The following is a 12,786-nucleotide window of genomic DNA, read 5'->3' as shown; positions in this document are numbered from 1 at the left end:
TATGTTACGTATGAGTAGATTTAAATATAAATGTATTGTAGGATGCATGAATATATATTCATATGTAGTATATATAACAAATATACAATGTTATATATAACATATATACACACATATATTCATATGCAACCTGGATGTAACAAATGAGGCAAAATTGTGTTCATTAGATATGTGTCTAGTTAATGTGTGGAACTTTCATCTTTCCTCATATTCCACTGAATCACAATGCTTTTATGCTATTAATAATGAGATTTAACATGAGGTCATAGTTCACCAATCCCTGACATATTCAGTCACAAATAATTCTTGTAAATGTCTTTGTTTTTTCCAACAAAAATTGAAAAGATTTTAATTGTTGTAAAATTTTCAAAAAATATTATTAAAATTCTCTTCAAGGTTTCATTTAGGGAATTAAAACAGAGATGTGTTCTAATTTACCACATTACTCTTTGTCAAATGTAGTATTTAAACTGCTGTTATCATAATTCAATACATAAAATTGATTTTATGTAATGAACTTCATCTTCACAAAAAAAATTGGGTATCATTTCCACTGGACAAATACCAATGAATAATAGTTGTCTAAGCATGTAATTTTAAATTAATAATTTGGCTAAAATTTGATATTTAAATTTTTTTAGCATGACTGACTTAACAAGTCAGGTCTTTTTTTAAGTTGGGGAGTGAATGTGAATCCAAAAACCAACTTAATTCAGAGTAATGATGAATTCAAGAGCTGTGGGTATCACAAACCACTGAGATGTGATTTACCTGAAACTACAACCAAGCTTGAATTCTCAGCTCAGATATAATGTCATTTGAGCATTTATTCATTTTGTAAAACTTAATAACTGCCAATTCTTAAAAATATGGTATTGGCTTAAGTGGAAACATTCACCGTTCTAAAATAACTTCTGAGCATACAAATAGATTTTCTTAAAGGTGTCTTCTTCATGTATATGAGAGGCAATGTAGTTTAGTAGAAAAAAGCACTGAACAGGAATTAGGAGACTGGATTACCAATCCCAACACACTGTAAATCAACAAATTAGTTGACGGGAACTCCTTAATTCACACTTCTGTAATATAGGGACAATACTTCTGACATGTACTATGATTATAACTTTATTAATAACTAACTGTGATGCTTTATAAATGATCAAGTACTACATAAATCTGACACAAAGGTAATTTTGCTTTCAAAGCCAAGAAAAGCTTTAAACATTGCTGCTTCTAAATTGCAGGTTAAATTTTTTGTTTATTTATTTATTTTTTTATTTTTGCAAGAGACAAGAGTTCTCTTTAAAATTATTCTTTGATTATGTTTTTGGTCCTTCCCCTCTTTGTCACACTTGGCTTCAGCCTGTTTAAGCTGAATGAGTAGGCATTTAAGAAGGTTCAGCACTTTGAAATGTATGTATAATGCGATTGGACTCTACATACATATTTTCATCAAAACATTTTACAGGGATCTCAGCACTAAGTATGCAGTAGATGGGACAAAAGTCACAACAGGCAACTTTATTTTAGAATTTGATCCATAAATCAACAAAATAAATAAAAGGAGCTGAGTCTCTATTACGTTAGTACACAAAATAAACCAAAAAATACATCAACATTTACCATGAGATCATTTAAATGTATTTGCAAATGATCTGATAAGGGAAACATGATTGATTTACAACACGGGAAACTTCTTTTAACAACCATTGACTTAAATGCACGGCACTGTAGGTCACCTAGACTAGGTTAGCAAGAATGAGCAAAGTGGTAGGTCCAAAAGGCAACCTCCAAACACCGTCCTCAGATGGAAACTTTGGCAATTATCTGTGGTTAAAAAAACAAAACAAACAAAAAAACCAAACCACCAATTCCTATCCTTAATCACGTTGGATGGTCATTTTGTCCATTCTTCTGCATTGAGTCCATTGTAAATACTTCAATTATTTTGAAGACACTCAAAATCCACAGAACAACAGACTCTTCCATTCTGTACATCAAAGAAACATGTGTTAGCCAGTTGAGACATGGAATATAAATTAGCAGTCTGCAATTTTTATACTCAAAACAACTTTCAGCATTTTGAGACAAACTTTAAGAAGGCTATAAAAAATGACTAGAAAAAAATGCTACTAGAAAAAAATGCTAGGAAAAAAACTAGAGAAAGAATAGAAAGAAAGGAAGGACTGACAGACCCTCTGGGGTACTGCTCACTGGGATTCTGCTAGCAGTTCAATTTCACGCATCACCTGCACTCAATCCCTGCTTGGGAGGCCTCCCTGGGATTTCCAACTTTTCACATGACCTGTCTGCTGTACTTACTCCAAGCGAGATTCTTTCCAAAAATAAATCCCTAAAAGATAGCAATTTGTCATTTAAGAAGCTATTTGAAACTACCCCCAACAATCTTCAGGCAAGTCCAAGATGGGGTCCAGTAAGGTTTGCATAAAATCTCTCATGGTGACTATGAAGGAGATAGTGCATAGTTAGGTATGTAAATACTTATAAATTCATTAAAAATTTTATGTACTAATGTAAATATACCTTTATAATTCCACATAATTATCAAATAAGTAACAGAGGTCTCCCTGTGTCCTGGTCATTTAGTTCTCTGGGACTGAAGGTACAGATGGGACCATGGACCTTTTTCTATATGAGGTCTGATAGTATCCTTTTTCTTCTGGGGCTACATCTTAAAAGATGATGCTTTCCCAGAAAAAAAAAATCTACATTTAGCATAAAGAGGCAAGTTGGGAAGATTCCACTGATGCTTGAAGCTGAGCCAGGGTTTGATGGGACCAAGTAGGCTCCTAGTTTTAACATGTTTAATCATGGGAATCTTAAACAGATGTTTTGGCAGAGATTTGACACTAACTAATGATTGTTCCAAATCAGCTACCATTCCAGCTCTTTATGAGCTTTGAAGGGAGAGAATGGTCAGTTTTTTAATCTTAATGACACATGAGGATGTCTCATGAAAACCCCTCCAAAAAGACAGGGAAATAATCACTGTTAATGAAATGCTGTAGCAAGAGCTGCAGGTCCCCACCTTAGGCACTCTGATAATTAAACGAAGCAAAACAACTTGAGAGGACTTTTTTCCCCTAACATTGACAGTTTAATAAAAGAACTTAGAAACTTTCCCAGGATGAAAGGAAGTTGACTGGTTTCCTTCCTTCCTCTCTCTTTCCCTCCCTCCCTTCCTTCCTTCTTTTCTTTCTACTTCCCTTCCTTGTTCTTTCCCTTTCTTTCTTTTCTTTTTATTTAATAAGCATGTCAAAAGAGCCTAAGTTGGTCATAATTAAGCCAAGAATCAATTGTCAAAATTATGTAGTTCAAAGGCAGGAGCAATTCTTTTATTTCATGCTCATTTGGAATTTGCCTTTTTATAGGGTGCAGCTATGATAATATTCATACATATTAAATTCCTATGAGAAGTAAATGTATGCCAGAGTTTGCACCAGGTCCATTGAACCTGTGTATTCAGAAACATCAGGAGTGGACCTCCTACAAGTGTTCTCTGGCAATTGTTCAAGGCTTCAATATCCGCAGAACATCCAATTACCTTGCATTTACAGGTTGTGCAGGGAGATCCAGCCATCGTCCACACTGAGCCACTAAGCCTTGAAACACCATAGCTGTCCAGGCAAGTTTTTCTGATGTCATAGATGATGTTATCAGCTAGGCAGGGGTCACTGACACAGCGGGGACAACATTCCCCTTCTAAGATAGCTGTATACTCACAGCTCAAGTTGGGGCAAGTGAGTGGCCAGCAATCTACCTCTCCTTCCTGTAGAGGAAAAGCAAAAAATGTCTCATTATTGTTCCTATGCATAATTTTATTCCCAAAGTCACAGAAGGGGAAAGAGAGCACAGTAATTCTCATCACTGAATATTTCTAGTTGACACCATTGAGGATAAAATATACTTCCTCCTTGAAGACCTACTACAGGTCTCGCTTCTTTCAGAATGCTTTTGCTGACCATCTATACTGCAGGACATAGAAAGAGCTAGGTGAGCTTCTTTGTGTGACAAGCACAGCCTATAATTATTTTAACATGATACTTATATCATAATTAGTACAATTCCACATTAAGTTTTGAGCTTTCAGACTTTGGGCTTGTTACTTTCTCTCCATCATGTTTAGCACAGTTTTGGTCAATAAAGGCTAATAAATAAATTATAAGGTACTGTCTAGTATATAAAGAGCAATTAATTTCTCTTAAGTTCAAAAGCAGAACCTGAAGCACTGTAATATTTCAATCAAATTTAAAGTTAAGATTGGGCAATGTCAAGATAACCATTTCAGAATGGTTTTGAATATAACATGTGACCACTGAACTTTCTAGATTGCAGTTCAAATGGAGCTTTTGTGTGTCTCAGCATCTGGCATCTGTGGCTTCATTGAGCTGCCCACAATAAAACTATTTCACTATGCATCCTCTTCCTCTGCTATCATGAATTATAATCTATGGCATAATACCTTATAATATATAGAAACTTGTTTAATTGTTCAGTCATCTCCATAAGACTATGGGCTTTGTGTAGGTATAGGCCATGTCTATCTTGTTCACTGTTACATCATACAAAGTTTGGCACATGAAAAGTCTTGAATATTTATTAAGTATGACCCACAGTATTCTCAAGTAATTCATAAGTTATGTGTTTAACAGCTTCAGTTTTCCTGAGAAATATTCATCTTAGGGGCTAGGATGGAAGAGGATACACTTTTGAAATTCTATCTATGAAAATTTCATGCATCAAAATAATACTAATTCTTTTGGATGCCTGATGATTAGCTTCTTGGAAAAGAAATGCAATTTGCCAGTCTCATAGGGAAACTAATTCTACAGTTGTATTGACTTTTTTGTCCTTGGGTGGGAGTTTTAAAAAATGACTACAATTTTTATTTATCTGAGTCATGCTTCTCAGTCATAGGAGTGATTAAGAAAGACATATTCTGTTAAGATTACCTGCACATTCACCTGAAGATTTAAAAAAATCGGATGGAAATTTAGAGCATAATTTATCTGAATACTTGTTTTCATACAGTACCCATAAAATGAGAATCATTCATGTCAGCAAATGTTAAATTACGGACACACAGCTAATAGTTTCCATTACCAATCAACTCAGAATGTTCCATAGTTGTGACTTTACATATGGGACATCACATTCCATGACAATGTGTCCTAGAAGTCTTCCCATTGCTAGAAATCTTTGTGATATAATTTGAAACTGAAAGAACCAGGTCAAGAAATTAAGCCTTTTCTCTGGACTTTCTCAAATCTAATTATACCATTAGTAGCCCTATATTAATATTTATAACAACCTTCATTTTTTTTCTTTTTAAACATGTAGTATCTGAAAAGATTTTTCAAGGTAGGAAGTATTAACAATAGTTACTACCATACGCTAAGTACCTTCTCTGAGCCAAGCAGTGTATTTGTCCTTCTTACATATCTTGTAATCTTCGTAACAGCCCATTCTTTCCCTCAGAGGTACTCACATACCTGTGTCCACTTGAGGGACAGAATAGTCAGTAAATTGCTAGGACTTGCCCAAGGTAATCATTTTAAGCTAGTATGTGGGAGGACCACATTTAGATTCTAGGTCTCTATGATTAAATCTCTGATATTTCTACTATGTTTTGTTACCTCTTATATTGAAATCTTTAAGGGTTATGGCACAGAAATGAAAGATTTAGCTCTGTCAGGATTACAAGCACTAGTCAAGGTTTTGAAAGCTTCCTTTCTTGCAGAGATTTTTCTTGATCTTGATTTCTTTTTAGTAATAGCTGTAAACTGTCATTGTTTGGGTCAAATCTGTCCCATAAAAATGTGCTTTTTACTTTGTACAGTATTTCAAATACAACCTGAATATCTTTAGGAAGAGAACATGACCCTTAGCCACAGGCCCCACAGAGCTCCCTGTATAGTATTATGAAAAATGGGGAACTAGGTCCCACAGACAACTGAATTTGTAACCTCTTTCAGAGTAAAGGCTCAACACCCTGTAAAGGAAGCCAACGTACCAGACACCGACACTGCTGACAGCTATGGGTCCAATTGTCTCCACTTCGATACAGCTTGTGACCATTTTGGTCTAAACATTGACTTGTGACTCTGGTGTCACATTCTGGGCAACAGAATAGATCAGCACTTGGATTCTGGCAATCACAAGCTGTCCGTCGGCAGAATATCTTGCCATCCTGTTTAGAAATGAAGTTAGGGAGGTTTCATCATTTAGGACATGATGGACAGCTACACTATGAGAAATGAACTTCTTGGATTTTTAGTCACCCCCTGGCCACCTCTCATTCTGTTCAAAACTGAAGCACACATGTGTGTTCACACAAACACACCCTTTCCCTGATTTTGCTTGCAGAGCAGAAAAAATAAAAATAGGAACATTTTTAAGTTTAACAAAAAGTCAACATGTTTTTTGAAAATCTTTTTCAAAGGGGTTCTTAAAAATCATATTTCTAAGTAAGAATTATAAGTAAGCAGCTAAAAATGCATATATGATCAATAAGTCATTTGAGTGGAAAATCATGCTCCTGTATTTCCATGCTACCACTTAACATATTCAAATACGTTCATCTAACTATATCCCTGTCCCAACTGTGAAAGGAAGTCTGATTAGGCCCTTTATACAGAAGAATTAACTTAGACCCAGAGAGGCTAAACCACTTATCCAAGATGACATAGATAGGTAGTGGTTCTCCAAGCAGCACCACCAATTGTTATGGTCTCAAAATATTCTTCGGCAAGATCGCCTTAAAGTTGTGTACTACAGGGGGGTATAATCAGGTGCCTCTTTCCACCTTATGGCAGTTCCCCATATTGTAAGCACAGTACAATTTTTGAAGTATTGCCTTTGAGGACTCATAGCTGTAAAAAATTGAAAGTCAGCAGCACTTAAGCAGTAAGAGTAAACATTTTGTAGCATGTCTTTTTTTTAATGTCTGTTGCTTACAGTAATTTCTTAAACAATGTTCTTCATTGCTGAAAATTTAAGGTAAGACCTGTCATCACCATTCATGCTTATAACTAATTTGCTGAATATTTTAAAAAACCAAAGAGTCTCAGGGCTGGAAGTTACCTTAAAGAACATATAACCAAGCCTCCTGACCTACAGTTGAATCCTCTTTATAGCAGCCATATTCAAAAGTTGAAGTGCTTGAGGCTCTCAGTCTTGAATTCACCACTATGGAGAGAATTCAGTGTGCATCTCTGTACATGTTATAATGTAAAAAATCAGACTTCTCATTACTTCTATCCATTGACCCGAATCCATACCTTCAGTAATAACAGAACTCCAAACACTTTGTCATGTTTCAATTCTTCAGTTTTTAGAAGACAGCTCTTATGTATTCACTGAGATGTTTCATCTCTGGGTAAACACCTCTAACTTCTTGACCAGTCCCCATCATTTATAATCCTTTCACTGTCATAGTTGCCTTCTCTTTCAACAGTTTTAAGTATATATCATCATCATCATCATCATCATCATCATCATCATCATCATCATATTCTACCATGCATTTAATACTTATCTTGTGTCATACATTGTGCAGAGGCATTTACATGCATGATCACATTTAATCCTGATAATTTGTGGAATACGAATGTATCTATTTCTCAAATGAGGTAGCTGAGAGAGAACTAAATAGAATTATTCAGCAATGGTCTTTGAAGAAAGAGTGAATTGAATTTAATGCTCACCTTGTTTTAAGTGTTGTAGTTTCTTTAATGCGGGCTTTTTTCAATAAAGTCATGTGCCACACAATGAAATTTTGGTCACTGACATACTACACATACAAAGGTGGTCCTGGCCGGGCGCGGTGGCTCACGCCTGTAATCCCAGCACTTTGGGAGGCCGAGGCGGGCGGATCACGAGGTCAGGAGATCGAGACCATCCTGGCTAACACGGTGAAACCCCGTCTCTACTAAAAATACAAAAAATTAGCCGGGCGTGGTAGCGGGCGCCTGTAGTCCCAGCTACTCGGGAGGCTGAGGCAGGAGAATGGCATGAACCCGGGAGGCGGAGCTTGCAGTGAGCCGAGATCGCGCCACTGCACTCCAGCCTGGGCGACAGAGCAAGACTCCGTCTCAAAAAAAAAAAAAAAAAAAAAAAAAAAAACAAAGGTGGTCCTATATAATTTTAATGAAGCTGAAAAATTCCTGTCACCTAGTGACATCGCAGCCATTATGTAATGCACTGTATTACTCATGCATGTGTTTGTAATGATGCCTGTGTAAACAAGCCTACTGAGCTGCCAGTTGTATAAAAATATACACCTACAGTCATTTATAGTACATACTGCTTGATAATGATAATAAATGGCTAGGTTACTGGTTTATGTATTTAGTATACTATCTTTTTAAATCATTATTTTAGAATGTATTCTTCCTACTTATAAAAAAAAAGAGATAACTAAAACAGCCTCAGGCAAGTCCTCAGGCGGTATTCCAGAAGAAGGCATTGTTATCATAAGAGATGATAGCTCTGTGCGTGTTATTGTCCCTGAAGACCTTCAAGTGGGACAAGACATGGAGGAAAATATGGAGGTGAAAGACAGTGATATTGATAATCCTGACCCTGTGGAGACCTAGGTTAAGGTGTGTTTTTGTGTGCCAGTTTGAAAAAAATGTTTAATAAGTTTTAAAAAATTAGAAAAAGCTTACAGAATAAGAATATAAAGAAAGTATTTTGTACTGCTGTACAATGTGTTTGTGTTTTAAACTAAGTGTTATTACACAAGAGTCAAAAAGTTACAAAAATTAAAAAGTTTATAAAGTAAAAAGTTACAATAAGCTAAGGTTAATTTATTGAAGAAAAAAATTCTTTTTCAAAATTTAGTGTAGCCTAAGTATACAAGGTTCATAAAGGTACAGAAGTGCACAGTAATATCCTAGGCCTTCACATGCACCCAACATTCACTCACTGACTCACCTACCATAGCTGCTAGTCCCGTAAGCTCCATTCATGGTAAGTGTTCCATACAGGTATACCATTTTTTGTCTTTTATATGTATTGTTATTGTACCTTTTCTACGTTTGGATATACAAATACTCACCACTGTGTTACAATTGCCTACAATACTAAGTATAGTATCATGCTGTCCAGGTTTATAGCCTAGAAGCAATAGACTATACCAAATAGCCTAGGTGTGTAGCAAGCTATTCCATCTAGGTTTGTTTAAATATACTCTATGATGTTGACACAGTGATGAAAAAGCCTAATGACTCATTTCTTAGAATGTATCTCTGTCATTAAGTGATGCATGACTGTATTTACTTCTTTGACTATGCCATAGTGTTGGCTAATATTGAGCTTAATGAAGACTAAAACCTCATTAAGCCTTATCTCATCTTGTGCAGTTGGCTGTTTAGGGGCAGCAAGTATACAACTTGATGTTTATCTCTGTTGCATTTCATATTGTTAGATCTATTTCATCTCTTCTTCCTGTCACAATGCTTTGCAAATGTTATTTATGTCATTTACTATAGCTCACCGTCCTTCACAGCTTAGTGACATCTGAAAACTTGATGGACTTGCCCTCAGGGTCTTTATCTACTTTATCCACAACAACGCTGAATAATCAGACAGGACTTGCTGAGATGTTTTGTGTCAGCTAAAGTGGAAACCTTAAAAGCTTTATATTCTTTAAGGAGAATGGAAAGGAGACATGCCAGCTACATATATAACAACAGGTTGAAAAATGTATCGTGTGCAATGGCTCTTTTACTATACAAATAACAAGAAATCATAGTGTTCCAAAAATATCAAGAGATGAAAGATTATACACACACATATACATTTGCATGTGTATGCAAACATGTGTATATAGAGAGAAAGCAAGAGACTCTATATTTTAGCAAGTGAATTGAATCAGAGAATCCAGCTAGTCAGGACAAGGAAGTGTCCTGATCCTAGGAATTTCCCAACAATAGGCCTTTGGTTTACAGCTCATATACCATTATTTTAACTCAGTAATATATTTTGCTTGTGTCACCATGGCCCCAAATGACTCCCTGAAGACTTACTTTAACCAACAAAAAACTAAGCAAAGTAATGATAGCTACAACATAAAACCATTTGATCAGCTCAGCTTCCAATGGCACACTATTACTTTTCCCAAGTGTAGAAGGATCATGCCTTAGGAACCAGCATGTCTGTGTCTGTGGCTGGCATCAAACAAAAGGATAAATTCTTTCAGAAAAGGTCGCTGCACAACAGGCTATGAGACTCAATAAGAATGTCAGTTTTCTTCCCACGTGCTGATTAAAAGAATGAATAAGAATAAATGGATAGCCTCCAGGGTTAGTGCAAAATAAAGCAATTTCATATCTCATCAATTATGTGAAAATGCCAAATAGGCCCCTCTTAGCTTCTAACGTGTTTCAGAACAATGGCAATGTTCACTTTGCCTTTGAATTACAGGGTAACTGTCAAGAAAATCATTTTTAATAATGAAAATGTCACAGGTGACTCCATTAATACAATGAGAATGCCATTATAAAACATCAGCTCACAGAGCACAATCACACTAGAAACTAAATTTGGGGAGAGTATGGAGCTCACTGATGATAAGTAATCCTTTTATCAGAGATCTTTGAGGCTCTTTCCAGAGCTTGATCTCTAACCCAACTTGGGTGGTTTGAACAATCCCTACTTGTATGCCAAAGATGTATTTTTGCAATCTTCTGCCACAGAAGCTGTTTTGATGCAATTTTATACTGCAAGTTCAATGATAAGCAATTAATAATTATTCTAATATTTAAATTGCTTCTGAATTTTAAAAAGCAGGGAAATAAAGTTTCCTATCTGGTAAAAAAATACATTTTTTTCTTATGCCATAAAAATATTACAGGTTTTTTGCTATTAATTACAAATTTTAATACTGAATAGTATTTCAGTAATATTTCAGTATTTCAGTCAATATATCAATAAATACTGATATATTTACTCCAGATTACATAATATCACTCATTTTTTTTTCTGCCATTGAGTTTTGAAACTTTTAAATCAAGAAGGTGGATGTAGGTCAGATTATTTCTGTAAAACAGTAATATAAACTTTGGGTTGGAAAACTGATGCCCATGGTACAAATTCAACCTGATGCCTGTTTTTGTAAATGAGGTGTTATTGGAACACGAGTTCCCTTGTTCATTTACATTTTGTGTGTGGTCTTTTTCACACTGCAATGGCAGAATTGAGTATTTGGGACAGAAGCTTTATGGTCTACAAAACATGAAATATTTACAACATGACCCTTTAAAGAAAAAAACCTTGCTGATGCCTGATATAGACTATGAAATTAGGGTTGGTAATCTAGACGTGCCTATTCTACTTTCTCACACACAAATTGAGCTGTGATTTCCAATCTTTTTACAAAGTATTAATTTTGCCTTCAGGTCACAGCCCACAAACTGGTCTCTTAGTCCTAACACACCTGGGGTAGAAACACATTTAGCAGTCGTTTTATCCAGTTATCTCATTTTAATGAAGAGGAAACCAAGCCCAGAGAGGGAAATGCCTTTTCCATGTAGAAAACTAATAACAAAACAGAAACTTATCCCTAACCTGAACTTTCATAACAATGATTTTCCACTGTGATGCACCTTTTGTATCGTGAGGAGGCTAGGGGATAGGAAAAACTAATTTTAGATAAAGTGATATCAGAAGGATTCTTGGGGCAAAAGTTTTCAAAGTGGCAGTCCTCAAACCAGGAGCACTACCATCTCCTGGGAACTACTGAAAAATGCAAATTCTTGCACCCCACCCCAGATCTACTGAACCAGAAAATACTGAGGGTAGAGCCAGTGATCAAAGTTTCACAAGCCCTGCAGGTGATTCTGGTGCAAAGCTTCAAAATCATGGAGAAAAAACATCACCCAGTCAGATGGGGAGGTAGCATGGTGTAACGTTCAAGCTCCTGCAAGGTCAAAGCAGGGTTTTGAACACTACCACAGGGGAAAGAGTCAGGGAAATAGAAAGAGACGCCCTGTTCCTTTACAGGACCCCTAGAGTTTTGAGTGCCAAATGAAACCTACCAATAAGTTCCTCTTTCCAAGGAAAAGAAACACAATCTTACAGCTTGCACAGCTAACTCCAACCATCAAAACCACCACAGACAGGAAAATATTTATAAGGCTGCTAGTTGGGTTCAAAGAGCAAGGCAAAGCATTTTTATGAGCAGTTTGCTGGAATTCAGAAAGTTTGCTTCTATCCTGGCCCCAGGCACAGACCAGACTGTTCCCTGGCTTCTTCCTGTGAGTAAGTCCTATTCTTAGGAAGGCAGAACCAGTATGCTGACTGCTCCTTGTGGATCAGATTCTTTCCTCCTTGCCAGAAAGAGATACATGAGTTCTTGAGAGTGTCCCTGGCATGACCATCTTCAGTTTCTGGGAATAGGTTTACATAAACCAGATCAGATGGCTATGATTCCAGACAATCTCATGAAAAAGGTCTTCTTCACTTTGCCTTTCCTTTCCACAGTAATTCATCCCTGACTTTATTATAACATGGAATACTGTTATACCATAAATACTGGCTATTTATGGTATCCCTTTCCCTACTCATCTCTAAACCTCAGAAAAACTCAAGAACTAACACTGCTCAAGTCTTTAGTATTACTTTGTTTTCACGATGAATGCTACTCACATTTTTTAACTGCAAGAAATCATAGAAACACTATCTGGCCTTCATAGTTTGCTCTCTTCCTCCCACTAGATTATCCAGTTACTACTCAAAATAGTATAGGTATAAGTGTACATG

General features: G+C 36.1%; 1 protein-coding gene across 2 annotated transcripts in view; it reads right to left on the bottom strand.

Annotated features, from left to right (window-relative positions):
• Positions 1–1,506: 1,506 nt before the first annotated feature.
• The window catches only part of NELL1 (neural EGFL like 1), a 910,206-nt gene continuing 898,926 nt past the window's right edge, over positions 1,507–12,786 (bottom strand). For both annotated transcript variants that reach the window (XM_016920567.4, XM_016920568.4), the window contains 3 exons: positions 6,035–6,211; positions 3,566–3,790; positions 1,507–1,990 (listed from right to left, as the gene is read on the bottom strand). In XM_016920567.4, coding sequence (XP_016776056.3) covers positions 1,940–1,990; positions 3,566–3,790; positions 6,035–6,211 — 453 coding nt within the window. In that variant the 3' untranslated portion in view covers positions 1,507–1,939. The remainder of the gene's footprint in view (positions 1,991–3,565; positions 3,791–6,034; positions 6,212–12,786) is intronic.

Source organism: Pan troglodytes, chromosome 9 (assembly GCF_028858775.2).
Source record: "Pan troglodytes isolate AG18354 chromosome 9, NHGRI_mPanTro3-v2.0_pri, whole genome shotgun sequence".
Taxonomy (NCBI): Eukaryota; Metazoa; Chordata; class Mammalia; order Primates; family Hominidae; genus Pan; species Pan troglodytes.
Note: the sequence above shows the minus strand (reverse complement) of the source record. Positions and strands in the feature narration are given on the sequence as shown.